The sequence below is a fragment of the Planococcus citri genome, chromosome 1 (genome assembly GCF_950023065.1).
Source record: "Planococcus citri chromosome 1, ihPlaCitr1.1, whole genome shotgun sequence".
NCBI lineage: Eukaryota > Metazoa > Arthropoda > Insecta > Hemiptera > Pseudococcidae > Planococcus > Planococcus citri.
In genome coordinates, this window is record NC_088677.1 from 52,066,514 (window position 1) to 52,094,460 (window position 27,947).

The following is a 27,947-nucleotide window of genomic DNA, read 5'->3' on the forward strand; positions in this document are numbered from 1 at the left end:
ACTAGAGTGTTTATCATTCATTTTTTATTTTGTGATTTTATTTTTCGAAAACTGACAACAGTTCGACCGTTGAAATAATTGAGATAAATTCTGCAGAATGTTTCAAACTTCATCGATTGCTTTTAAAACTAAAATTCAATTTCATGAGCTCAAATTGTGAATAAAAGACATGGGTAGGTTCCTATGGATTTATAAGAAGACTGAGAAGTTCTCTTCATTGCATGCAAAAAAAAGAAAGAAAAGGAAGAAGACGGACTAATTAAATTTCCCCTTACACTTTCAAATTTTCAGTAGGTACCTAATTACCTATACAACAAAAAATAAACGTAATACAGTTTCTGGTTGTATTTGGATAAAATATGTATTAATCAGTCTACAAGATGCGTAATTATTTCAATAACATAGGTAAGCTTAAGTTACATCAAAAAAATAACAAAATAAAAAACAAAACAAAAAATACATCGTTACAGGTAAATATTTTACACTTACAATACGAATATACAACGAGCATATGCTGCTAATAAAGCGCATAGGTACAGTACATGTAATAGGTATGTTGACTAATCACTCATTTTGAGGGACTTGGAATTATTGTTTGCATTGCTGGTAGGTAAATAGGTAAAAATTATATACAGGAGAAAAACGCAACAACGAACAAACCCTAGAACTTGTTCAGAACAGGCGTCAAGTTTTTTAAAAAACAAACTATTTATCTATACGTAAAGACTCCAACGGTGAGCTTTCGATTTGCACTTGAACATCACTCGATGATGATTTAGGTTTGTCGTAATTTTCATCTACGACAATTTCAGGCATCGTTGACCCTAATGAAACGGGTTTAACCGAAAACCGTCGAATTTTACGACTTCTTACAGTCGTAGCCGGAGGTTCGGAGTGATCAGTGCTCGACGATTCGGACCTAATACGTCTGATTTGAGGAATAGACAGCGCCGGATTCGAATACGTTCTGGTTTTCGGGTACCCCGATGGTGATATTTTACGTATATTCGTAGAGAATGATTTATTTCTGGATATGTTATAACGACCAGGATTTCCAGGAGGTGCTAAAGAGTATCGCCTTCGTTCGGGAACTGAGCTTTTTTGTTCGGTAGGAGATTTATCGTTAGTATCTGACGGTTTGGCTTCGTTTTGGAACAGCGTCCATAAAGGCGATGACTGAGGACGAGTTTCGGCCGCGGCAGTGGTGCAATAGTTGGACGTGCTATGAAGGGAATTGACGACTCGTAGAAAGTCCCCTATACTGGTTTGCTCGAGAACAGGACTAATGTTGGAAGAATTTTCCAAATTGCCGATTTGATTTTTCAGTATGTTTATGATATTACTTTCTTTCATTTTAGTCTGAGTGAAATAATTAATGTATTGGCACATCGAATCGTACTCCATGTTACACAGAGAATATCGCTTTTTGGTGTTTTTACGAGGACAAGCTGTTCGGCCAGTTCGTCGAATTTTTTCATCTTTATTAAGCTCGGCGTCTTTTTCGATTTCTTTAGAAGATGCCATTCTGCCAGCGAGTCTGGAAGATGATAGGAAATTTAAGGCAGCTACGGACATCCTACGTATACTCTGTACACCCGGTATCTGGATACTCGGTCTTTTCGATAATGTATCTTGAGGTATCGAATGCAACCTGTCACATTACAAGGAGTTAGTAGGTAAAATTACAACGCAGAAGATTTTTCAGAACTAAAGAATGGAAAAATGTACGAATAAATGAGCACCTTTGATCGCTTCTGATCATAAATGGAGCAGGTATCTTTTTAACGGTGCTTTCGGAATTTGGCCAAGTCCACTGTTCCGAGTAAGGAGGAGCTTTTTGATCGTAAGCTGTCGAATGTTTCACCGTGTCCCATTCGTTACTAGTTGGCTCGTATGATTCACTAGATAATATTTCTTCGTTGGAAAATCCACTGAAGCCGTGCAATTCTTTTTCGAATTTTGAAATCTGTAAAATAAATCGAAATAAGTAAGTATTCGAACGCTGAATAGGTAACTTTTAAGTAACTCGACATTTTTCACTTTAACGGTGAAAAAATGAAAAAAATTCCATACCTATCTGACGCAATAAAAAAAGCTCAGTGCATATTTTAATGCGTCGCTCGTTGGAATCTTAAAAACATTCAAAAATGAGTCCAGACACTCGGGTCAATGACCTTAGGAGACCAGACAGACAACCTTGGGAAGCCAGACAGAAGGGTTAATGACCCTTATAGAGGCCAAACAGATGATTATGAGAGTTTAGTCAGACAGGTCAATGCCCTTAAGAAGCCAGACAGAGATACAGACGACCTTGGATAGTCTGATAGACAGACAGTCAGACAACCTCGAGAGCCTAGACAGGTAAGTCAGTGATCTTGAGAGACCAGTCAGATGGGTGATTGACCTTAACAGGGCAGATTGGTGAGTCACATTTTAATTTCAATTTTAATGGCTACCTACTTAAATTTCTATTTCAATTTAATTTTTATTCATTTGAATGGTTCGCTTTTTACTTGCCTATTCATTAATTCAACTCAATTTATTGTTTCATTTTATTCAATGATTACCATTACCACATATCTAAATTGTATCCTTACTTAGATTTATCAATCATATAATCTGAAGAAACTATGAAACTATCTCAAATAATATATACTTCTCTATCCCGACTATCCCTTGGAAAAATCCTAGGCACATCATTGGCACTAAATTCCCATGATACTAATACGAGAAAACAACTTTTTCCTCCTTCAAAATACTACATATGCAACCTAAGTAACAGTAACGTACGTTTATTCATCGTTTACCTTTCTGTGCGGCGTTTCTTTATCCTCCTCTTCATCAGAAAGATTCAACGAAGAAGACGACGTCGATCTGCTGTAAGTAGTTTCGAAAGCATCGACAACCCTTGCAAGTAGCTCGGTTCGTTCTACGTTGAAAATATTATTAAAGGTGGCAGCTTTATCAATTTTACTCAGATCGCTTTCGGATCTGACTCTTAATTGACTATGTTTGAATAAATTCTCGTGCAGTGCCCGGCGTCTCCTTAGCCTAACTTTTTGGAACTGAGCCAAAGTCTGTTGTTCATCATCGGAAGACGATGGTTCAACTGGTTTCACCGTTTTGACCAACACAGGCCATTCGGATAAGTTTGGAGCACTTCTACATCGGATTCGTTGTTCTAGTGTATTTTGAGGTTGCTCATCTTGGTATACCGGCTAGATAAAGGGGTACGAAAGAGAACGCATTAATATGACAGGTGCGTATTAAAAAGTGTGACACGTTAGAATGATAAGGTAGTCCAAGGTAGAGGTGTGATTTCGAATACAAAACAATTACTTTGAATTTCAACAGGTATACTTCGTTGAGCATTCTTCTTAAGTAGCTGAAATCGCGAGTGAACTCGTTCCATACTTTTTCGACGAGTTTACGTTCCAGACGAGCCATTTTTTTGCACTGCATCGCCTTCGATATGAAACCTAATATCATGACTAAATATCCTAAGCCGAACATGATCCAAACAAATATGCCTATTTTGTAGAAGAAAAACCAAACCACGTTTTTCGTACGCTGACCTGCAAAACAAAATATAACAATTCGAATTAGGTAAGTAGGTATAGTTTTCAGTTCGGAAAAATATGATGCAATACGAATGTAATCTAGTTACCAGCAACATAGTCGCCATATCCAATAGTCGTTAAGGTAACATATGCGAAGTAAACACTCTCTTCGAATGACCATCCTTCGAAATAAACGAAAAATCCCGAAGGTAAAAATACGAATAGCAAGATACCAGGGATCAAGTACGTAGCAATGTCTACTAACAGCATAAACCTCGTCTCGAATCTTTTACCTTTGTAACGCTGATGTACTCTCAAGAACTGTAAAACGATAAAAAGAAAAAAGATTATGGACTGAAGAGCTTTTTTACAGCTTTCTAAGAAATTACACGGTGCACTCGAATGGAAATGAAATCAACTTGTAAATTGACGCAGGTATCAAGTTTTTCCAATTAAACGTCGCCTATCTAATAAACAACGAATTCTCGCATTTTATCAATTAAGATAAAGCTTATCTAAATTTTTAGCCGTTGTACATAATTGTAATTATTATTTTTAGAGTGGAATATGACTAAATGAAACAGGACATGAAATTCAAGAGGGTACAACCCAAATTTTTTTCAAAAGTAGGTAGTATATGGTACAAAATGTGAATGAAATTTTTACACCCAGAATTCTGCTCAGAAATAAAGGCACAAATGAAAACTCCAAGAAAAAGAAATTCGAAAACATGAGAATATCTCAATAATTCTACAGTTTCGTGGCAAACGTGAAAGAATATCGAAAAAAAATGAAGAGAACTTTTGAAAAATGTCTCCTCGTCAAGCAAATGAGGCAAAGATAAATTTTAGAACTCATAATTTAGAAAGAAAAATTTAAAAACCACAATATTTTGAAATTTCGACAAGGTATAAGAAATACTAATTGGAGCAAAACGCTTAGAGCATGTAGCTATACAACGTCTTTTTCTCAGCTTTTTGGGAAAGGCGGATAGCTATATAAGTAAGGTATCGAAAAAAGGTAAGTAATGTCAAAAAAAGGAAAAAGTAATCGATTTGAGCCCATCTATAGAAACTTGAGGTTTTAAAAAAATTCAAAAATTATTTTACAGATTCAAAAAGCATTAAACAATTTTTTTTTATTAAATAGATACTTATTGTTTACCTGAAATTTAATTTTTACGAAATTTAAAAAAAAGACAGAATTTTTCAAAATAGGATTCCTTCAAAAAACTTGTTGACATTGATTCCTCAACAAAATTGTAAAAATTAAAATTGGATATCAAAAAATTTTTTTAAAATTGAAATCTTTAAAAAAGTTGATAAAATTGAGTTCTTTAAAAAAAGCTCGTAAACTTTAAATTACTCAAACGAATCTGCGACATTTCAAATTATCAAAATGTTCTTAAAAATTTGAATTTTTCAAAAAAATTGTGAACGTTGAATTTTTGTTGAATAATGACTTTTGTAATATTTCAACCAGAGCGTTATTTCTCACCGGAAGAAATTGTTTATCCAAACAAAAAAATTCAACAGTCGAATATTATTTTTCGGAGTTTGGTCCAATTTATAAAAAAAAATTAATTACATCCATGGCTCATGAAAATAAAATTATACTAAATTCAGAAGGGAAGTTGAAATTAATTTCAAGCCTTTCTGTATTCCTCATCGGATTTTTAGATTTCTCAGTTGTGGAAAAATATAGATTGAATTTGAATACGGATCATGAGAATGATCAATCAAGTGCCATAGGAATTCGAGCCTTTTTATGGATTTTGTTATAAACTAGAGAAAATCAAAGCATCTGCTGAAGATTCCAAAACGACTGAAAATCACCATAATCCAATCGAAGGATTAAAAATGGGTCGCAAAGTAAATTACAAAATTCTGCCTCAATTTTGATCAAATTCTGATGTTTCTTTCATGACTTAACGGTAAAATTTGAATTTTCACAAATTCGTCTGGTAGGTACCTATTCAAAAAGTTGAATTCGACGTAAACAATTTTTTCGCGTGTTATAATTTTGAGAATTTTTATCTGTTCTACGTATTTTTTGAATTTACAAAATCTCCCTGATAAATCTTCAAGTTTGTTTATTTGTAAATTGTAGCATAAGATCTTTGAACCTCAATTGATCGATCAAGACTTCGAGATTAACTTTCTTCAAATCCCCCCACCAAATTTTCAGGAAAAAATTAGAACAACTAAAGTCGTCCCAGAGAGCAGTGCCCTCAAAACTATATTCTTCCACATAGGCCTACATATTTTTAAAAAATGCATCAATCAGTCGTCGACCTTCAATAATATGTGCATATGAGGGGGAAAAAACGTTCAAATTCGATTCACAACATTTTGAAATGACGTGAAGGGAGCTATTGAGAAAAAAAAATGAAAAATGACACCCTGTCTTGTTTCACCTTTACATGACTTATTATCAGATACCTACCTAACATTTTAGGTAATTTGAAGTACCTATGCGTATATTATTAGCGCTTATTAAGCATGCAAATTCAATTACCCGAGTTAGCATACTCACCATTTAAAAAATCCACTCGATGCGGCATGTTTTAAAAAAAGAATCAATTTTAGACGACATAATATACTCGTACATTGGAAATTTACCGACAATACTCATAATGTAAACATTTTTTTCCTGTATCGTCATCTCGATATTTTCATTTTTTTACCTACGTAGGTAGCGGTGCCTAATCCACGCTTATCAGCATATTTACCAATAAAGCTCTCCTTCCTATATGTGATTCCAGCTTACGTACCTATTCTACATACAAGTAATAACAATTCATTGTCCACACATAAGGGCGTAGGTAGATACAAATTGATATATGGTTTCTTTTGAAACACTCGGTACGTGAATTTGTAAACAAAAGACATATCCGAGACCTTGGCATTTACTTAATACGAGCAATTCGCAGACATCCGCCATCCGGTAATGGTAAACGAAGATAGTTTTGCGAAATGATAGAAAGGCGCAGCAGGCTGAATAAATTAATTTCTATAGCTAGGTAGGTTCGTAGGGTACCTACTTGAACTTACCGTAGAAGAGAAAAGTTTGGCCAGCTGAGTTAAAACTATACCATTCAGAGGTATACCAATCAACGAGTAAACTATCAGCAGCATTCTTCCGATGGTGGAAGTTGGGTGGAGATTACCATATCCTGCGCAAGCAATAACCATCGGGTGAAATTAGCTTCACACTAAAGTCTAATTAAACTTGACAATGAAATCATTCAAACGATTTAATACTCTTATGAAATTTGTAACCTCGTAATACGGTAGGTACCTAGGTTACTTTTTTTTTCATTCTGATTCGTTTAAATTAATCCTAACGCTTTTGTGTGGCAAAATTTCAATTAAAAGCACACGCCTGTCTTTTTCCTTCGCACTTCGTAGACTCGCATCGAGTATTAAATTTAGGTACAATAAATAGGTAGGTAGGTATGTATGTATATAGTCTATTTGTACGTACGTGAACTGACCGATAGTGCTAAGTGTTGTGAGTGCGAAAAAATACGCGTTATAAAAGGTCCAATCAAACGGCTCCTCCAGTTCTTCTATTTCTTCTACCATTTTCAGGCCTTCCGGAGAGAACGCCGAATGGTTACAGAATTGTCTCAACTTTAGCAGCAGCAATTTGTGAGCTTTTTGACTAGACCAGGAGTAATATCGCGATAATAATTCTGCAAAGAGTAAAATAAATTAGCTTCATCTGGATAATATCGGATACAACATTGTCATAAAATTAACACCAGAGTAGAGCCCTTCCCAATGTAACCTAGTCACCGAATTACTGCCCAATAAATATCGTCGAATGTAGAGGAAATTCGTTTCGTTGAATTCAATTCTTCTTTTTTTTGTGCAATGATTAAGGTCACTTTACACTTTACGAATTCAATTGGTAAACAAACCGAACGTATAATATGTTGCTATAAATTATGCTCAACAAAAAAAAGTGACAACTGACAACCAATTCAAAAGTACAAATATCGCAGTCGAATTTACATTCATGAAAGCTCGCGCGCGGATATGGTTACTTTGGATGTCCATAAATACAGGGTCACCCTTGAAACTTTTATTACAAGTATTCTAAAAAGTTCGAAAATTTGACAGAAATTTTTTTGAATTTTACGTAGTATTTGTGTATTTTTTTACAATATTACTTTTTACTTTTATAGCAACATCTTGGATTTATAATGAAAAAATTTAAATAATAAGTTAGGTAGGTGCATATTTTTGAGTTTTTTTTTGAACTGCCACTCTCCAATTTGAATGAAATAATTAAGCTAGATCGAAAGAGCACATTCGGAAACACCCCCCCCCCTTTAGACCAAAATTGCATGTCCTTAAATTCATTTTTAGATTTCTGGCGATTTTTTGAAAATTTTGAAAATTCAAAAAAGTTGTTTCAGGGACGATTTTTATATTTTTTCATAAAATATAATTTTTTTTTGAGGCAAAGTGAACCAATGTGAATGGTTTTTTCAATTCAACTTCCATATATCAACAAGTACATACTAGTTTTAGGCCATTGTGGAGCTTCCAGCGATTTTTCAATTTTCTCCAGAAAAAAAAAATAGGTACTCTGGAAAGGTCACAAATAAAGTTAAATATAGGGCCTCTAATTTCGGTAGGGCCCCACGAAATTCCAGGATTGCTAGTTCAAAAATGAATTTTAACCAATTTGTAAATTGCAGTTGAAGTGATGAAAAAATAGATATCGTCTGAAGCGGCTGTTCAATCATTCGTCTTGAAAACAATCAAAATTTGATTTTTTAAAGCCTCCAGCGGCTTTTCAAATTTCTCTTCAGAAATTCAAACTTGCTCTGGAGCATTCAGAAATGAACAAATTTCAGAAAAAGTGAAAAACATCGAATTTTTGCAATTTTTTGGAGTCTCCAGCAAATTTTAAAATTTCTGGAGAATCAATAAAATTCATTTTTGAACTGGCAACAAGATGGAGGTAAGAAGTATGCAAATTATGCCAAAAATCAGAAAAAATAATTTATGCTGAATTTTGTATGACACGTTTCTAAAGTCATATTATTGCTAAAACACGTGAATTTGAAAATTTTTCGACCACTCATGCGAGAAAAATTTGAGTACCAAATTATGCCAAAATCTGAAATATAATTATTCCATTTTTTGGCAGATTTTTTTTCTGTATTTTTGATTTTTATTCAAGTAGGTATATGCAAAAACATTTCAAGAACTTTTCAATTCAAAAATAACCATACAAAAAAAACAAAAATGAAAAGTTTATGGAAGAAAGACTTTTCTCTGAGTTTTCTTTCGCTTTTGAATTTCGCACTATTCGTTTAATTTTGGTGAATACCTACTTTTTAGAAGTACTCGTCTTTGGTAAATTACTTGGTCACAAACAATTTGATTTATTCCTGAAATTGCATGGCTAATTATAGATTTAGATGCTCGTACAACACAATTTTGTACATACATCTTGATTTCTGAGCTAAAAAATAAAATCTTGAATTAAGTAGGTATATATGTCAAATTGACTTTTAAAAAAAATATGCCAAAATGGCAACACTGTATCGAACGTTTTTTTTGTGAACTTTCATAAAAACTTTTTGCTCGGTTTGCTCCATCTATTTTGAAAATAAAAAAATTTCAAAGTCTTCATTTTTCATAAAGAGTTCTGATTTATTTTATCCCTAGGAAATTTCATAGTAATCATAATTGTCATTTTTGCCATCAACTTCGTTGCAATCTCTCCATCTCCCTTCGCTCTCTCCCAGAATGCTAAGATGTGCTCCTCTTTCAACTTCCTCCCCCTTCCTCGATAGTACCAACAGGAAGTCTCTCCAGTTTAAGTAAGTAGTTATGTAGAAAAAAATAGAAACAGAACACATTTCAAATTTTAGAGGTCAATTTAAAATGCTAATCATTTTTCTAAAAACCTAGTCAGAACTCTCATCAAATTCATCAAAACTCGTTTTGAAATTTATATGCCTCAAGATCCTCTAAAAATAAAATGAGACTTCAAAAACCGAAGTACCTAGGTATCTAAAAAATCTACGGAAAAAATAAATAAGTAGGTAAATTTTGAAAAATGTGATTATGAGTATAGATTTCAAATTTGGGTAAAAATGCATCTTTATAATCAAAATGTTTGATGTTTTCCACACTTTTCAAAAATTTCCCAATTCAAAAAACTCACGAATATGTAACCAATTCATGAACCTTTTCAAGTTGTTTGGCGAAATATTGAGCTAGCTACTTGTACTGTTGTATAATACTGAATCTGTGGCACCTATTCGGAAATTCTCAGCTTTGAAAATTCTTTCAATTTACGACAGTAGTTTTCCTGCGCTTTGATAAAGGGAAAAAAATCATCGCTAATGATGCCATCAAAAGTAAACAAGGTAATCGTTGTATTACACCGCGCGATAATTAAATGGATATGTGACGGAAAACAGGAGAAGATATAGGTGACAATAAAATTCCCCGATAGATACAATAAAAATTACAAAAAATGTGGTAATCAATTGAACGAGTATTATTGTGTCGTACATCCATTTCAAGTGTTTCGGGCGGTTTTGAATTACACGCCATAAACACACAGGGAAAACGAGGCGCGAATGTAGAACACAGCCCGAGTAGGTAATGAAAATACCTACCTACCTATAGGTATATAAAAATGCAAACCAATAAGACGTTGACGCACCCACTTATCAATTACCATAATTTTTAGAAGAAATTGAAAATAATAAAATTACCTTCGACGCTCAACGCAGAAGGATCTTCTAATCTGCGATTTTCTTCGTGCTTTCTTTCAATAACGTAGAACAGAGAAGCTCCCAGTAATAAATAACTGAGAAAAACTATCCACAGCATAACCCATTGGTTTGGGGGCATCATCTTGAAGAAATTATCGAATGTATCGCGTTATCACCGATGTATATAAATTTTTAGCTTCAAGTCACCATTACGAGTATATATATATGCTGCACGTATTAAACATTCATTATCTGCGATAAAAATGCCAAAAGTATTAACGAGTCGTTCATTTTGAAATCACTACCTAGTACCTCTACCTACTAAACTATAATAGCACGAGTATAAAAATGTACAAGCACCTAAGATAATCTACAATTCACACCCGAAACTATCGTATACTCGGATGAGTAACCAAATAACCGATTATTAACGTATTAGTTTTCATTAACGTAATTAACGCAAACATTAAACTTTCAGTGTTACTTAAAAAAATCAAGCATTATAAATCTACATAAGTATTCAACTTACGTAAATTATTCAAAAAAAAAGACCAAAAATTTATCTGCATATAATTTTTTTTTTCAAAATGCATAAAATGCAACTCTCATATTAGGTACTTAAATGTTTCCATGATCTTGACCTAAAAAAAAAAAAACTAAACCTACCTAATGTCGTTAAGTGAGAAGCGATTTACACAATCGTGTTCACATTTTGGATATTTAAAGGCGAGCAACAAAGGTGTTTATAAAACAGCTAATTAGAATTGCTAAAATTATCAATTTTCTCAACGACTCGACGAAAGATGATCTGTGATTATATAGAAATGTAACTTATGGACGGTAAACTTAACTTATAATATGTAGGTATCGTGTTAACACGAGAATGTAAACTAAGTATATTACAATTTTAAACGTTGCTAATTGCATAAATATACACTGGCGTTAATATGGAGTGTTAAGTGCGTCAGTAATTATGAAAAATTTTCAAATTAATTCCTCTCTAGACGTTTCAATGAAAATTTAAACGTAAATGTTCTTTTCGAGGTTTTTTTTTCGAATATGGTAGTCAGTGTGTGCATAGGTAAATTATTGGAATTAGGTATAGACAGAGGGTATTACAGACAGGTGCAAGTGTAGGTATAAGTAGGTATTCGCAGTAGGTAGAGGTACCTACATATATTTTGCTGATAAGACAAATTTATAGTTGAAGGATAGAGATTTGTTATTCGCCCGAGTATATCCGGAGGCGTTCTATGTCATATTTCTAAAGAAAAATTATGTTGTGTGTGCCGAGGCTAGACAAAAAAATAATGAAAACTTTCTAATTTGTTCACTTTTTCAAGCCATATGAAAAAAGCCTTCTAACCTGTTGAACTCCTTAGAGGCTTATAGATTGAACTGGACTTCCAATGAATCACTTCCTCTCCTTTTCGGTCACAACTGTAGCCCCTTTAAAAAGCCAGCGAAAAAATCAGCAAATGGGGTTGATTTTTTTCCGAAATGTCTCCAAAAAAAATTTTTTTAAAACTACGTTCAGAATTTGTATGTTCTGCAATTTAATTTTTTTTCAATCCATTCTTTGATTTTTCCTGAAAAGTGAGTTTTTTGAGAGAAAAAATAATTGAAAAATGTTTCTACTTAACGAGTATTTTCCTAGTTCACTTACTTATTTTTGAAAATCACCATGGTCTATGATCAACGACATATTTAATATATTAAAAAATCATTCGTGCGCAAATCAGGGATCGAACCCGAAGCCTGATATGTTTCAATTTCTTGATTGCAAACAATCGAACTCACCAACTTTTATTCCAAAATAAAATTTCATTGGTAAAAATTCGTCACAATTCACACAAAATAATTGAGGAATTCTATAGGTACCTTACAACTCCTCCTTTTTTTGAAGGTATAAAATACTAGGCATTTTTTCCAACTTTTGAGCCTCATACTATTGGCCTCTCAAGATTTATGCTATTTTATGGATAATGATCCATTTTATTGGATATGTATTTTGATAAAGTATCTAGAAATTTTCTTGGATATTGCCTGCTTTGAATGGGCCAAGGTGCTCGTATTTTGAAGACTACCTAACTAAAGAAAATCAGATATCTCATCAAACATTCTCGGATATTGAAAAAAAAAAGTTTTTTCTCTCATGTTTTAAGGTTTTTTAATGAAAATTCATTTTATTGATTTACAAATTTTTAGAAAGTACGATGAGGATTTTTCAGTCTGTTCTAAAACTTTGAAGTTTCGTTTAGTATTTTTTTTTCATCATTTCACTCTCTCGTGTTTTCTTTTTTCCAAAAATATCCCAAAGAAAGTTTTTTTTTCCTTCTTTCTGGAAAAGCACGAAAATTTACTTTTGAAAAAGGAAATATGTCCATCGAATATTTCAGTCATTGATTTTTCCAATTTTTTCATCAGATGAGCTTGGGAACCTCTGAGGTAGCTCAAACATCCGTCTGTCCAAACATAAATTGCTAGAAGATCCTATGTAGGATTTAAGTTTCCTAAATTGACCCAAAAATTGCTTTAAAAAAGTCAAAGGTCAATTAAAAATCTTGAAAATCTTATTTCCAGTACATTTAAATCATTATCAAGTTTCGAGGTCCAGTTTCGACCTTTAAAACGTCGAAAAATACACATTTTTTTGCTCATAACAAAAAATGGCGCTCAAAACGCGTTGGTCAGAGATTTTAGGGTATTTTATTACAAAAAAAAATAAGCTTAAAAATCACACTTTTTCCCCAACATGTCGAAAGTGGCCTTCAAAAAAAACATCCGTAACTCGAATATGACCTAGAAAGAAAATTCCATTCATTCAATTCATTTTTTTGAAAAAATTCAGCCCCAAAAAAATAAACCTTTTTCTCAACTATACCGAAAAAGGTTTTCAAAATGTGTGGTATTGCATAGTTGGAGTTGTAACTACTCAGTGTCCAGTTACACTTTTCAGGATTTTAAGAATTTTTTTAAAAAAAAATTTGAGCCCAACAAAATGTCAACTGTCTCGCTCATGTCATGTCGAAAGTAGCCCTCAAAACGTGATCAGTATTTTAGAATATGGCTAGAAGGAAAATTTCGAGAGTTACCTATGTAGTTGCCTAATCGTTTATTTTGAGATTTGGTGGCTTATTTCAGGTTTTTTATTAAAAAAATTGATTCCCCAAAAATTTTATAATCCGCCATTCGTGTTTTCTCATCAATTTGAGGCATATTTTTGAAAATTTAAAAATTTGTGAGGCACTTCATAATTTTTTATTTGGGTTTGGGCAGCTGAAAATTTTCTGAGGAGCTACACCCCAAGGATCCACAATCAGTCAATCTTTATGCTGTGGTAAAAAAAAAGTGATTAGCTGATTCCAGTGAGAGGTTCCTTTGTGAGAACGAATTTTCATTCAAAATTTTATTAGAATTACATCGAATGCGCGATAGAAAAAAATTAGGTACCGGGAATGATACAATGATCAATTTTGGGAGCATAATGAGGAAATTGATTTCATCTTCTTTCAGTTGAAATGACTGAAAATTCACGGAAAGGATTAATCTGATCACTTCCTATTGAAACATCAAATTTTTTGACCATATCAAATCTGAATTTTTTTGGAAGCTTTAACAAGCCAAGCGCTTCTTACTAAATCAGATTTAATCCAATTTAATTTTAAACATGACACAAAATGACAGGTAACTATCTATGTAACTATAGAATACCTACAAATATTTTGAGTATCTATACTTAGGTCTACTATGTAAACTAAAAATATCCCTATAGTTTCAGGCATGTGACAAGAAAAACTAAGTATACAAGAGATATGATAAAATAGGACCAATATGAAAGGCAAAAATCATCTAAAATATATAAGCAGATAAACATACCCACGGCCACTTCTTGTTTGAAAATTTTCATATAAAACAAAATATTTATATCTACCTACGTATTGAGCTCACAGCAGTAATTAGAGTAATAGTAATTAATGTATGTTAAATTGTAATAGCCTACAATAAACCGTAAATTAAGTAATTTTCTGAAAAACTTGGTGTAAAAACTATTATACACACGTTTTTTCAATTCAAATATGGTACATACCTACATAATATAGGTATATTCATGGTGCTTAGCGAAGAAAAAAGTGAATAAAGAACTGAAATTACACTAGAAAAGAACGTTAGATAGGTACTTGAAAATTTACCTGCTGATATGCTCCAAAATCATCTTTATTTCACGATTACTCTGCAAAAATTCGGAAAAACTTGAATACAATCAATGATTCAAATCTTCGAGATGAGCAGCAGGTAGGTAAAAGACGAAAATTTTCAGCACAATTTATCACACGCGATTTCTTAATTGTCTCAAATTAACACAGCAAAAGAAAATCAAAAGGCTCAAAAGCTGTAAAAGTAGATAACAGCGATCAGCGATATCGGCGATATTTACAAAACAAAGTCAATGGGCCAAAAAAACCAATGCGAATCCGAAGCCGAATATAAGTTGATATCCAAACAACTTACCGACGATTTGAAAACGTATTTTTTTCGAAATTGTAAATTAGCACCGAGTCATGATTTATGATAAAAAAATGATTCGACGAAAAACAACATCATTTGAATATTTCCAAGCAACAAGTAGGTATGATAAAACGTGGTAACGTGCAAAAGTAAACACACCGTTGATTGTATAATTTGCAGTATGGTAACGTGCGGACACGAGAACCGTTTCTGAGGCATTAAACGTTTGTCCTACGTGTTATCAATTAAATCGAAATCATTCTATACGATGTCTGCAAAGTACGTACACGTTTGTACATTATTTTACAAGATGCTCGAACGTGTAGTTTTTCATGCACTTTGCGAAATACCGTCATTCATCATTATCACATACTGTAATCTACCCCTTCCCCGCCAAAAAGAGTAGGTATCGACGTTATCTTCGATATTTACACGGATTCAATCGTATTGATTTAATATTTTAAGGATAAGTGAGGTATAGGTAAAGGTAAAGGTATCAACATTCTAAGTTTGAAGTGGATTGCTTGAAAACTCGCCAAGATATGCGATAAATTTCACTAGGTAGGTATGTAATAAGCCGCGAAGACTCGAAAATAAAAAATCACTTTCTCATTAATCGTTATACATGCACCGAAAGTATGTTATTATTACGCAAGGACAAGGAGAGAACTTTTGGAGTAAAATAGGTAGCTCGTAGGTGTAAATAATGAAGAGTAGCTTACATTCATAAGTATCGGTTTTGAGGAATTGTGGATATGATTCATTTTTTGGTAGGTACTTGTAACTTGCCTACAATTCAGTGGTGTTTTTTAGCACTTACGACCTTACTACCTAGTACCTACCTATCACCGAAAATTGGAATTAAATTTCAATTTCAATCAGCGAGTGAATCACCACACTGAAATTCTTTTTCAATATCTTGGGATTACAGTTGGCCCAATAATAAACAAACCAGAAACTCAACTTTTTTCGTCAAATTTTTGTTTCTCGAAGATTTGTTTTGACTACAATTTCATCAAATTGAATGATTCAGAAAGAATTAAACGTAACATTGTTACTTTCTTGAAAAATCATGGAAAACGTGTAACAAAATGCATCTAAATTTCATTTAAAAATAAAAATGTTGAAAAAGAAACGAAAATCGATATTAAGTGCTTTTCACCTGAAAAAAAAAACTACTGGTAAGATTAGTAATATGAACACGACTGATTGTGATTCAATTCTTTACAACTTAAGTTCTCAATATTCAAAAAACTACACTACTTAATCATTGAGCCTCTCAGAAATTTTTGTTTAAAAAAAAAAACAAAAAACGAACAGAGCTTTTTAAGTTAACGTGGAAATAGAAAAAAAATCAAAAAATTTTAAATTTTGCGATGATTTTATTTTTTTATATTTAAATATGGATTTGAAAAGCTCAAAAAATTTATATAAAAAAAAATTCAAATTAAGTTTCATTGCATTTTTTTTTTGTAAGACTCGTGAGTTTGAACTCTTGAATTAAACTTGCTATACCTAGGTAAATAAGTACGTAGTACCTAGGTAAGTTTGTGATGACGCCATAAAATATTCAAAATTTATCCGTCACACACAAAAATGCTATTTTATCCAATTTTGAAGAATAAATAATTTTTTTAGAAAACTGGAGTTGAAAAAAAAACATTTCGAAAAAAAACTTTGAAAAAAAAATAATTTGTTTTTTAATGTTTCAATAAACACGTTTAAAACATTTTAAAACGCGTAAAAGGAACCAAAAATGAAAGTTGACTTTTTAAAAAATTGAAAAGATATAATACATACATTAATACATATAATATGTAGGGAAAACTTTAATTGAACGACAGAAAAAGTGAATTGCACGACAGAAAAATCCCACGACGAAATCGTGTTTTTGAACGACAGGGATTTAACGACAGTTTTGGTCATTAAAACGACAGCATTGAACGACAGACCTTGAACGACTAGCATAGAAAATTCACGCCATGAAAAAGGGAATGCACGACGAACATGGGAAAGCCCGACGAAATTATTTCAATTGCCCGATACCCCAAATTTTTGTCCTCTTGTTTGAATTAGTGAACATGAATGGAGCAGTATTTGTGAATAATGAATGGTACGCTTGTTTCAATAAGTGATATCTTATCATTTTCGTTTCATTCATGTCTTTGTTGAATAGTTATATCCGAAGTTTTGGCGAATGTAGGTACCTGCTCAGTACACATACATACATTGAACTACGTATAACATTACCTAAATTGGACTTCATATTCGTGTTCGGGGTGTTCGAGTCATATGGAAACGACACCAACATTATGAAAATATCTGAACTTTCAATATAGTGAAAATTGAGTTGGGGGCAGAGGCACTGGAAGGGTGTGGATGCGGGTAGCATAAAATTGCACTTTATATTCGTTTTCGGGGTGTTCGTTTCATATGCAAACGACACCAACATTATGAAAATAGCTCAATTCTTAATATAGTAAAAATTGAGGTGGGGGCAGGGGCACTGGAGGGGTGTGGATGAGGGTAACATGAAATTGGACGTTATATTCGTGTTTGGGGGGTTCGATTCATATGGAAACGATACCTCGTTTACCAAAAACAATAATTTACACCAGAATCCATTTTTAACCCCCCTCTGTTGGTTTTTTCAATTTTTGACCACGGCCCACCAAAAATTTTTTTTTGAAAAAAATATATGTTTTTTAGGGGTTAAAAACACACTTAAAAATGCTATTCGCATTTTTGTGCTGAATCATGATCATTGCTAAAACAGGCAAACAAAACTAAAAAACGCCATTTTGAGGGGAAAATATGGGGGGAGGGAATTGAAATTTTTTGTGGGGATACCTTTTATGGATGTTTACAACATGCCAAAAAATTGAAAAAATCGGTTCACATGGGGCTGAGAAATTTTTTTTATTGTAATTTCAGAAAGGGGGGGTTTCTCAAAAACGGGGGAGGGGTCTGGGGGTCTGAAACTTACCTGACGGAAGATGCTCAAGAGTACCCACCTTCCATGCAAATATCAACCCTGAAGCTCTCGAGGGCAAATTCACCATACTTATCCACCTATAGCTTGTGATTTTGTGAATAAATTCGTCGCTATTATCATTATGTCGTCGTTCATTTCCTAAAGTCGTCGATGCATTTCATTCTATTTGTCGGGCATACACTGGCGTTCATTTGATTTTCTTGGCGTGCACTTCAATTTTTGTTGTCGTGTGATTGTTGAAAACTGTTTCCGTCGTTAAAAAAGTGGTTTTGGGACGTTAGCATCTGTCGTGCAAAACACTTTTTTTCTGTCGTTCGAATGATTTAATCTGTCGTGCCGATAAATGGCACCCTAATATGTAATCTTTGTAGCCAAAAATACAATAGAAAGTAATGTTTACCTAGATACCCGAGCATCTGTCGTAATTAAAAATACTCAAGCTGTACCTAGTTATAGTCTTAACAGAGCCCTGTGATTTCAAATTATACGATAATTTTGATAATTAACAGCTGGTCCTCTACCATACCTATACGTAATAAAACTTTGATTAATGAAGGTTATCCACTTGGGTGACAATTGAATACCTATCATAGATAAAACTACGGGCGTTAATGTGGTCAATACCATTCGATTAGCTATCGTCTAGAATACTTGAAAATTTGAAACTCAAAATGGCAATGCTTTCACTTCCCATTGCTGACTTCTTATCAAATGCTGAATTCATAGATCATTGGTAGGTACCTCAATCTAATTCTTAATTATATTCGAACACACCTTCGAATTAAATTTGGTTGCCTTTTATTGATTCCATTAGATTCGGGATCTCTCATCGGTAGGCATGTTGCCGTGTTGTAATTGGCTGACCCAAATATGTAGACAGATACTTACAGTAGATCTAGGTACATTTTAGTTTTCAGGAATAGGTACCTATTCCTTCTTTAAATTTTGAAACAGTCCTCATAATGTAATTCCTAAGGATAGGATTTTTATGATAACTAGGTAAAGCTTTTCTTTTTCTAGCTATACCCTATATGGAATAAATATATTTTCTTTACGATTTATCCCATTCTGAGGCGAATAGTGAACGTCAAAAGTGCTTTTTTTTGGGTGCAAATGGCAAAATGCTCAAGAATGCTCATTTCGGCCCTTAAAGACCGAAATGTTGCTTATTTTGTGTTCTTTTGTCGTAAGCGCTTTTTTGGATAAAAAACCAATAAAATTGCAGCGATTAGTTCTAAAAATCCGGAAATTTGTCAACTTTTTTGCACACTTTTGAAAAAACTTTATTTCGAAAAAACGGCTGGAAAACCTGAAAAATAAGTTTTAATTTTCATTATTCAATAATTTTTTTCAAGTTTCATTTTTTTTTTTCATTTTTCTTCTATTAGTCATCGTTATTGAACAATTCCTTTGTTCTGTACGTAAGTTTTTCAAAACTGCCACATTTCAGTAATTCAGTTCTATTACACAACACTCCTTAATTTTCAAGGTAGGCAACCAATCATGATAACTTTTCTATTCGTCTCTCCTAGCATGAACTGCGCTTAATTTCGGTACGAAAATCGAAATATGTATAGATGTGCAATGTCACTCACAATCCGAACACATGAAAAAAGTGCCATTAATACATAACTAACAAAAGAAAAATGTATTTTGGTCATTTAGAATGGTACAGAAAATATATCACTAGCACTAGAGAGCATTAAACATACTTCAAACAAAAATTACCTTCGATAAAAAAGAAACAAACATAAACAATTTAAATGTAAGCGCTGGATAATAATTTTCATATTCAAAATTCGCAAAACCATAGCAGGCGTTGAATCTGAAATCTTGAAGTATATCATCCTTTTACTTTTAGGAAATTTTCAACAAACTTAAAAATTAAATCAAAACTTTCATCTTCGTAAAAATAGATGAAATAAGAATAACGAATTCATTAAAAAACAGTACAACTAATTTTTCTCCTTATCTTTCGCCCATTCGGCGGCAATTTCTCCCCATTCGTTGGGACTTGATGGAGTGCTTCTGCAAACAAATGTCGATAAAAGCGACAAAAGTAGAAAAAATACAAAGCGTCCACTTCCGCGTACATTTTATCGATACATACCTCCACAGTGGTGACTCCTGAGATGGTGTTCGATAACCGGCATTATGATGTCCAAAAGACGTTTGAGTGGGTGTTTGCTGACCGTATCTTGGAGTCTGAGCATTGAACGGAGTATTTGGTGTTTGGGGGGCGCGTTGATAAGGAGTGAGGTAAGGTGTTTGCCCGGGTGTATACGCCTAAAAAATACGTAAATCAATTAGCATTCGAATAATCTAATCAGAATTTAATTTCGTCTACGGTCTATATCGTTATGATACTCACAGCAGCAAATGGAGTCATATTGAAAGGCGTAACCATTCCGTAATGAGGTGTATGAGGAAGAGGAGGCATACCCGGAGGCATTTGCGGCATTCCTGCAGAAAAAAACAGCAAATTAACGCGATTTTTCTGAGAAAAAAAAAAATGAAACGGCAAACGATTTCTTACCCAGCATGGGTGTTTGAGGGTTGAACGCGGAGTTTCTCGTACTCGGGTATGAACGTGGAGTCATCACGCTGGGAGTATTCGGATAAGGAATTCGATCGTTGAAATGTTGCTTGAACCATTCCAACAAACCATTCAGCGAATCAAACATTTGGTCACGTAATTTGAGCCCCTCGGGTGTAAGCTTCAAGTAATCGTATCTAACGGATCTTCGAGGCTGATAAAACAACGCGAATGCACCCGGCTTTTTCTAAGAATGAAACAGAAAAATGAAAACATTAAGTTTCACGTGAAGAAGTTCGTTTGTTAAATTAATGGCTAATCAAAAATCATTACAGCGTAAGCGGAAAATATGTAGTGAATCTTATTCGGATTTTTCTCTCGTTCTTGTCGTAAAATGTTCTCGGCAATGTCAACTTTACCGCCTTCTGTGTCTTTGTAGTATTTGTGCGTAAGTAAATCCCGCGCATATGCTGCCATTGGATTAATATATCGAGCGATAATTTCATCTAAATCTTCAAATTCTTCTTCGCCAATCCGTAAAGAATGTCCGAGGGAAAAGGCGTTCGGTTTATTTATTTCCTTGATGTCAATATGTTGATATATATTTTCGGTAACTTTCCACGTAACAGTTAAATGATCGGCCGCCTACAAAAAAGTAAATTTTTAGTATAGGTACCTAATTTTAAATCGAATCGTACCAACAAAAAACATTCTAGATAGCTCAATACACACGTTTCTAGATGGTCGAAAGATACATTCTCCTTGATCCATTTTTGCCATAAGTGCAACACATTCGGAAAAATTGACATTATAAAACGACGGATGAATGATGACTCTTTTGGTATACTGTCGCGATGTCTGCAATTTTTTTTTCTTGGTTTCCTCCAATTTTTTATCGTATGCTTCCATTTCGTAATCGTAATAATCATCTTTCGGTGGTCTATGGTAAAATGTATATGTAAGAAAAACTTGAATTGGAACACGACGCAGTATTGGCCATTTAAACGAAATTTACTTCATTTCATTGTTTTCGTCATTCAATTCAGATGTCTTCGACGTTGCTTCGACAGAAAAACGTTCTACGTCTATTTTCATAATTCGACAATATATCATTTGACCAATCTGCACACGTTCCTCTGGATTATCCACGTGTTTATCGGATAAATTTCTCAAAAATATACATCCGCTGACTCCATTATCTAAGCGAATCCTCACTCCAACTGATTGACCAGGACAGCTACCGGCATCAAAATGATTCCACACCTAACACCCGCGTGAAACAAAATAGATTAGCATAAAATGGCACTCGAACAAACTTATTTCGTCGTTCAAATCATTCGTAATATTTACCTCTGAAAGTTCTGGGAAATCATTTTTCCAGCAGAAAGGACACTGCCATAAACCAGTTTCATCCTTACGAACAGGATTCGCTCCATCTAATTGTTCAGTATCGGGTTTTTTACGTACAATACCTACGAAGTCGAGTTTATAATTTTATAGTGTTATAGTGAGGGAAAAAACACAACCCAACTGGGTTCCATATCTTCGTTAGGCCTAAAAATGAAATGAAAACGAAAATTTTACCAGTAACAGTCGCTTGAATCATTTTTCCTAAGTAAAACGTTTCAGGCGTTTCTTTGGTGAGTAAATCGAATAATTCTTCCGTAGTGGGTGAAGTATAAGCAGTTCGTAAATCTTTATAACGATGATTCATTTCGGCTCGAATATCATACAGTGTTACGCGTTTATCACCGAATCCCTAGAAAATAAAAACATACAGATGTTCGGCAAATTTTACAAATTTTTCCAAAAAATTAAAAATCATTCACTTGTCTTTTGAGTTCTTGGGCGAAAGCATCCAAGTCTAAATCTTTCAGTCGATCAGGTGATTTTAGAATTTCTTCTATTGCGCCGCCTGGATTTGCTTCCTCTTCTTCGTATTCTAAAGCATCCACGGCCATTTTTCGAGCCCATTCGTATGTTTCTGGATGGACACGAGATCCATCAAGAACTTCGATGTATTCTTCAGTACTGAATAAAATAAAAATTCAATAATTCAACGTGTGGAAACTATAAGATCGTGTTATTGCTCGTCATTATACCTGTCATCCAATGAATCCGTGTCAATTTTGATAAAGCCGGCGCAATTTATGAAAATTTTCGGTCCCATGTGACACATCGTAACTAATTGCGTTCGGTTCGCTAATTTTTGATCATTTTGCTTCATGAATTTGATCAAAGCGGTTGCTTTGCGAGGTCCTAAACCGCATACGAATTGTAATAAATTTCCGATGTGATCCTCCTGCACTTCTTTATTAATGTCAACTCCGACCTCGTTAGTTCGATTGACGAATTCTCGGGTGACTATTTCCTTGAGATCTTCTTTGGAAACATATTCCTGAAAACAAATGAATATAATACCAGTAATTAGTAAATCTAAACTTTGTAATACTTTATTAGGTACCACTTACTTGTAATGGATGATACTGCAAACACAAAATTTCATCGTCATTAGTGCACAGTTGAGAAAATTCAACCAAAGGATCTTGCATTCTACGGGCTAATGAGATCGCTTGTCTCAATAATATAGGATAATCTCTGAAATCATTCTAACAAAAAAAAAAAACAGATGAGTATTGAAAATAAAACTATTGCATTAACTTTTCGAACAGCGTTACATATACCTCTCCTTTGATAGAATTTGCATATACTTTGGCTAAATTGTTATCTAAAATTTCGACAGGTATCGCGGGGAAGTGTTCATCTTCGACTAACAAAGATACTTGATCTTTAATATCTTGTACTATCATGATAGCATCACGAGATTCTGCTCCAACACAAATTACGTGAGGTTTTTTTGCAGATATAAAATTTCTCAAAGCTCTGAGGTCAGTTTCCTTCATCATTTTCTCATCTTCGCGAAAAGAATTTTTTTTTCGAAGTAAATTTGGAAGACGCAAATAATCAACGCATTTTCCGTCGGGTGCTACCACGCACGCAAACGCAGCTTGAGAAAGATCCGATACATACGATACGCCCATAACATGTAAACCTTTATTATCTGTACTCTGACGGGGGGTTCTATCTGTACCCCAATCATCTTCTTCTTCTTCTTCTTCGAATTTAACGCTATAAGGTGCCACCTATTTATACAAATAAAATGAATGAATGAGATAAACGAGGGAAAGTTGTGTGTATTCAAATGTACCTTCAACCAAGAGTATAATTTCTGAGTGCTTATCTTCAACACGCATTCTTGAGCTTCAGTCAATAACTGTATTCGTAGATCTTTGATCATATCGGGTAGTAACATTTTTTTATACGCTAATTCAATAATATCATTTCGTAAATCATTCCATTCCAGTACGACGCTACTGAATTCATCCTTTAAACAGAAAAAAGAAATGACGCTGTTGAAGAATTTCACGAAATCATTTTAATATTTTTGCAGGACTAACGTACTTTGGTGTACAGAGACTTCATTTCTTCTAAACAAGATCCAGTCGCAACGCCTTCGATATCATCGTCGAAAGTAATTTTCAATAATTTGTCTTTTTCGGCAATATGTAATTTTAAGTACTCTGTGCCCACCAATTCTCGAATTGGTTTTCCTTTCAAGTACTTGACGCTAAAAATGAACAGAAAAAAATTAGTGAAAAAATGTCTACAGGAGCAGAGTTTTCAATGTAAAAATAATAATACCTGTAACATGTATGACTTTCGTCAATCTCTTTGATACCTTTTTGGGTAGGTACTACGTTCAATTTGGCGCGTTCGAAGACAGCATCTCTCAGTACCTTACGAACCACAGGTTCTCTGGATATCTGAGTAGCCACCATATATTTCACAGCTTGCAAAACATCTTCGGGGGTTTTGAGAACACTTGAAACAAAAAATAACGCAATGTATTCAATATACTATTACTAATTTTATACACCGAACTAACACGCTACTTGAGCAAATCGTAATTTTTCAATTCATACAATTTTTTCAGAATTTAAAAGTAAATAACCACGTACTTTCCTACATATTCTTGAGCAATCTCCATTGGTTCTACTTCTTCTTGTTCCACTTCATAACGTTGATAATTATCTCTGAAATTTTCGGCGAATTGTTCAGGCTTTAAACCAAAACGTTTAGCAAGTCCCTCTGCAAAATTTAAATAAAGTTAAACCATATATGTAAGTGACATATTCGGTACATGTTCTCTCATAACTCAATATTTACCTAATTTCGCTTTTCTGTATGTAGCATAAGGACCCCTACGAGCGGCAGGCTTAATCACTTCGGCTTCGTTTTCTTCAGGTTCATCAGCTTCTTCAACATCACCATCAATGATACTTTCTTCGTCTTCTCCAACATTGGTACGCCTTCTTCTCGACTCTTGTCTCGCTTGTCTCCGTTCTTCCCTTTCTTTCGTCCGTTGTTTTTCTTGCATTTTAGGTATTAAATGACCATAGTAAAGTTGAAAATGCATATGGATATCCTTCAGTTCCTCGGGAGTTTCAACTTGTTTCACACTAAGGAGAAAATGAGTTTAATTTACATTTAAGAAGGAAAAAACAATAAAAAATAATATGATTATTATTTACGCGGCTATATCTTCTTCAGATAATACGCGAACGTCTTCAGACACCGGAGCATTTAAATCTCGAGTAAAATCTTCAAGTTGAAATTGACGCATATTCTCGAATAATTTTAGTAAAGCTTCTTTTCTAGCTTTTAGTTGACACCACTGCAAAACGGGAATTTTGAATATGGAACAAATTCAATACCTACTTCAGCAGTCAGCACATGAATTTATAAATTTATTTACATACTTTGGCGTCAAATTTATAAACTTTTGAAAGATCCGCAACATTCAATTCCGGCCTAATGTATTCTTTACGATAAAAAGCAATGAAAGGAACTTCGAAGTGTTGATTCCTAATAAAATCTAAAGCTTTCTCGATTTTAGTGATAGTAGCACTTCCTTTTTTTGTAATCGTTCTAGGATCAACGCCGCCTTTGCAATCCTGCGGAAAAGACCTCAAACGTTTGTTTTCCTCTTTTGGAATATGTAATTTAAACAAAACAAATACGTTACTTACTTGTGTGGAAATACTCGGTTTACAAAACGCGTACCGATAAATCCAATTTGCTTCTGTTGCTAGTTCGTTTGAGCCTTCTGGCACAGGAGTAACTGGAACATCACGCAACTGCATTCTTTCAGGAATATCAGTATTTCGTATCTAAAAAAAAAAAAGAACCAACAATTTAACAATGATCAACATAGATGTAACGTTAACTGAGTATCGAGCATTGATAATGTTGGAAAATTTTTTAAAAATATTGTGTTCAAGTAACAAACCTCATTATCGAGATCGGTGAAGTGACTTCTCTTCAATTCACTAGGCTCGTAAATTTCGAATATAGATTTACGTGTAGGTTTCTTGCGAGAAGCTTTCTTTGCTTTGCGTCTACAATACATGTAACAATGATGACGATTAACAAAAATTGTTAGTACCTACCTATTACAATATCTAAAATACGCAGCACAATACACTAACCTTCTGGGTTCGCCGATATCATCATCTATGTAATCATCCTCATCTTCGCCGTCATCTTCATCGTCATCATCCTCTTCCTCTTCGTCATATTGTTCGAGATCGTCAAAGTCAAACTCAACTCCGAAAATATCTTGAGCTTCCTGCAATGCCCTAAAATCGAATTCATTATCAAAATTATCCAATCAATATCAAATATCAAACATACAACTCAATAAAAACAAGTGCAGCGAACTTACGAATTACTGAAAACATGGCTTCGTCTCCTCCTGCTGGCAGTCACAGGTTGCCCTTCATCGTCGACAATAAAATCATCCTCTTCGTCGGAATAACCTTCTTCGTCGAAATTTTCTTCATCATATCTCCGCTCACGAGATCTTTCACGGCGTTCATCTCCTTCCTACAGGCGCGAAAAAAAGTATCACCATAGGGTATTACACTGTAATTTCCTAACTAAACGAAATGAGTATTACCTGATCGGCGTCGCCATCGAATAACTCATTTGCGATAGCTTCTCTGTCTTCACCTCCTGTTTCGCCACGTTCATCGTCATCTTCGAACTGGCGAACACGTTTGAATCGTTTCTGTACACAATATTGTTAAGCATACAAATTGATGAGTTCGAGATAAAAAATGATGAACAATTAATCATGAATATCTTACCCGTCGGGAAATTTTTACACCCAAATTTTCTTCGATCAGATCATAATCGTCATCTTCTAACCGATCATCGAGTTCTTCTTCATCGCTCTTCTTACGCTTTTTTGTCGACGAATCGGAATTACCGCCGTCACTATCTTCTTCAATGGGATTGTCATCGATTAAATCATGCAATTCTTCTTCGTATTTTTGTTCATCTGCGTAAAAAGAAAATTGAAAATTCAGCTCATGGAATAGTCAATGATATTCGCTACTCAGGAATTCAGGATGAACTTTAAACACTTACTTTCATCGTCTTCATCACTTTCTACAGCTTTCAATCGTAGAACTTTCTTTCTTTGTGCTTCAGTTAATTCTTCTTCTTCCTATATTTCATGAAATTTTTGGCGAATGATTACGGGAATACAAAAACAGGTACTTCAAATACGTGATTCTCATCTTACCTCACTCTCAGCCGCTTCGTTATCCAAGAAATCCATTTTTATTTTTGACCGGAAATGAAGTTTGATTAGACAATCAGGTAGGTACTCTCGATATCTAAATCTAAATAAGAATATAATCGTTGTTGCACGATTATTCAACACAAACGATCCCGGATAGAACGTTTTGTCTTACGCAATCAATTTCTTTTATTGCTGTTGTTAACAAACAAAATGGCGTACTTTTTCTAATAATGCAAGAAATATGCAAAAAATATGACGCATATCTATTCGTTTCGTAGTAAAGTAAACGGACCACTTACCATTTCAGATTCAAAAACTCAAAGCATGTTCGTTCATCGTTCATTCGTTGCCTTCGTTGGTGCCGGCAAATGGAATCTGATAACACTGTAAACGAATTGATGGCAGAACGGGAGGAGGGGGTTATTTGAATCATGTTGGAACCGGCATTGTGGCACCTGCCTTCTTCACATTGCGTTCAGCTGTTTCATTTTTTTTTTTTAGCCACCATTTATTTTGCAGCTTCGCGCATGTTACCTCATGTTTGATGTTACTCCGTCTTTAGTTGGAATAAACAATAAAATCGTTATTTCGTGGATCATGGGATGCGGGACATTTTAATATTTAAAGGCAATTGCTTTCTTTAATGTACTTATAAGAAATTAGAAAGTTTGACGTTATACACCCAGCATAGGTAGAAACTAGAAAGTTAGGAACTTTAATGAAGAACATGAAAACATTCATGATGTATTATTTCAAAATGGGAGTAGGTAAAGTCTCCTCTGCAAGAACATTTTTCAGTCATGAATATCTTTTTAATGGGGACCCCCATTGGATTTTGTCCAAGTTTTCAAAAGTCTGACAAAATGTCAGAAAGTCATTTCTGAAAGTCTGACATAGCATTTTATTGATTTTCTTTGTTCTTAAATAGAAAATTAGATCCAAAATGA

The 27,947-nt window shown here is 33.9% G+C and overlaps 2 protein-coding genes across 6 annotated transcripts; both read right to left on the reverse strand.

Moving 5' to 3' along the window:
- Window positions 1-330: 330 nt before the first annotated feature.
- Window positions 331-15,101, reverse strand: Ork1 (open rectifier K[+] channel 1). 4 transcript variants are annotated; one of them, XM_065345990.1, is made up of 10 exons: window positions 14,505-15,101; window positions 11,678-11,900; window positions 10,312-10,563; window positions 7,057-7,257; window positions 6,614-6,735; window positions 3,668-3,881; window positions 3,340-3,575; window positions 2,808-3,218; window positions 1,743-1,966; window positions 331-1,651 (listed from the first exon to the last, which is right to left on the reverse strand). In XM_065345990.1, exons 3-10 carry the CDS (start codon window positions 10,451-10,453, stop codon window positions 706-708), a joined length of 2,496 nt encoding a protein of 831 aa, XP_065202062.1. In that variant the 5' UTR covers window positions 10,454-10,563; window positions 11,678-11,900; window positions 14,505-15,101; the 3' UTR covers window positions 331-705. The 4 variants fall into 4 exon arrangements, with proteins under 4 accessions (XP_065202062.1, XP_065202061.1, XP_065202063.1 ...); XM_065345989.1 differs by lacking the exon at window positions 11,678-11,900; XM_065345991.1 differs by lacking the exons at window positions 10,312-10,563; window positions 11,678-11,900.
- A 4,347-nt stretch (window positions 15,102-19,448) lies between these two features.
- Window positions 19,449-27,452, reverse strand: LOC135832623 (transcription elongation factor SPT6-like). Of its 2 annotated transcripts, none has more exons than XM_065345994.1 (29): window positions 27,300-27,452; window positions 27,001-27,192; window positions 26,844-26,922; window positions 26,561-26,754; window positions 26,371-26,481; window positions 26,137-26,297; window positions 25,901-26,050; window positions 25,702-25,810; window positions 25,442-25,582; window positions 25,172-25,366; window positions 24,944-25,086; window positions 24,579-24,871; window positions 24,371-24,500; window positions 24,054-24,233; window positions 23,814-23,979; window positions 23,560-23,736; window positions 23,036-23,494; window positions 22,823-22,960; window positions 22,454-22,749; window positions 22,181-22,382; window positions 21,936-22,110; window positions 21,702-21,823; window positions 21,367-21,614; window positions 21,084-21,291; window positions 20,685-20,996; window positions 20,352-20,598; window positions 20,187-20,278; window positions 19,926-20,101; window positions 19,449-19,843 (listed from the first exon to the last, which is right to left on the reverse strand). In XM_065345994.1, the coding sequence occupies exons 2-29, from the start codon at window positions 27,034-27,036 to the stop codon at window positions 19,771-19,773; spliced, it is 5,013 nt and encodes a 1,670-aa protein (XP_065202066.1). In that variant the 5' UTR covers window positions 27,037-27,192; window positions 27,300-27,452; the 3' UTR covers window positions 19,449-19,770. The 2 variants fall into 2 exon arrangements, with proteins under 2 accessions (XP_065202066.1, XP_065202067.1); XM_065345995.1 differs by having other exon boundaries at window positions 27,001-27,100; window positions 27,300-27,447.
- Between the last annotated feature and the right edge of the window lie 495 nt (window positions 27,453-27,947).

Excerpts from the sequence above, each read along its gene's own strand:
- Ork1 (XM_065345989.1), bottom strand. The coding sequence starts at position 10,453 with ATGATGCCCCCAAACCAATGGGTTATGCTGTGGATAGTTTTTCTCAGT. Across the intron at positions 6,736-7,056 it reads CACAACACTTAGCACTATCG|GATATGGTAATCTCCACCCA; the intron begins GTCAGTTCACGT and ends TTGCTTGCGCAG. Across the intron at positions 3,219-3,339 it reads TATACCTGTTGAAATTCAAA|CCGGTATACCAAGATGAGCA; the intron begins GTAATTGTTTTG and ends CCCTTTATCTAG.
- LOC135832623 (XM_065345994.1), bottom strand. The coding sequence starts at position 27,036 with ATGGATTTCTTGGATAACGAAGCGGCTGAGAGTGAG. Across the intron at positions 26,298-26,370 it reads TCGATGGCGACGCCGATCAG|GAAGGAGATGAACGCCGTGA; the intron begins GTAATACTCATT and ends TCGCGCCTGTAG. Across the intron at positions 24,501-24,578 it reads ATACAGAAAAGCGAAATTAG|AGGGACTTGCTAAACGTTTT; the intron begins GTAAATATTGAG and ends TAAATTTTGCAG.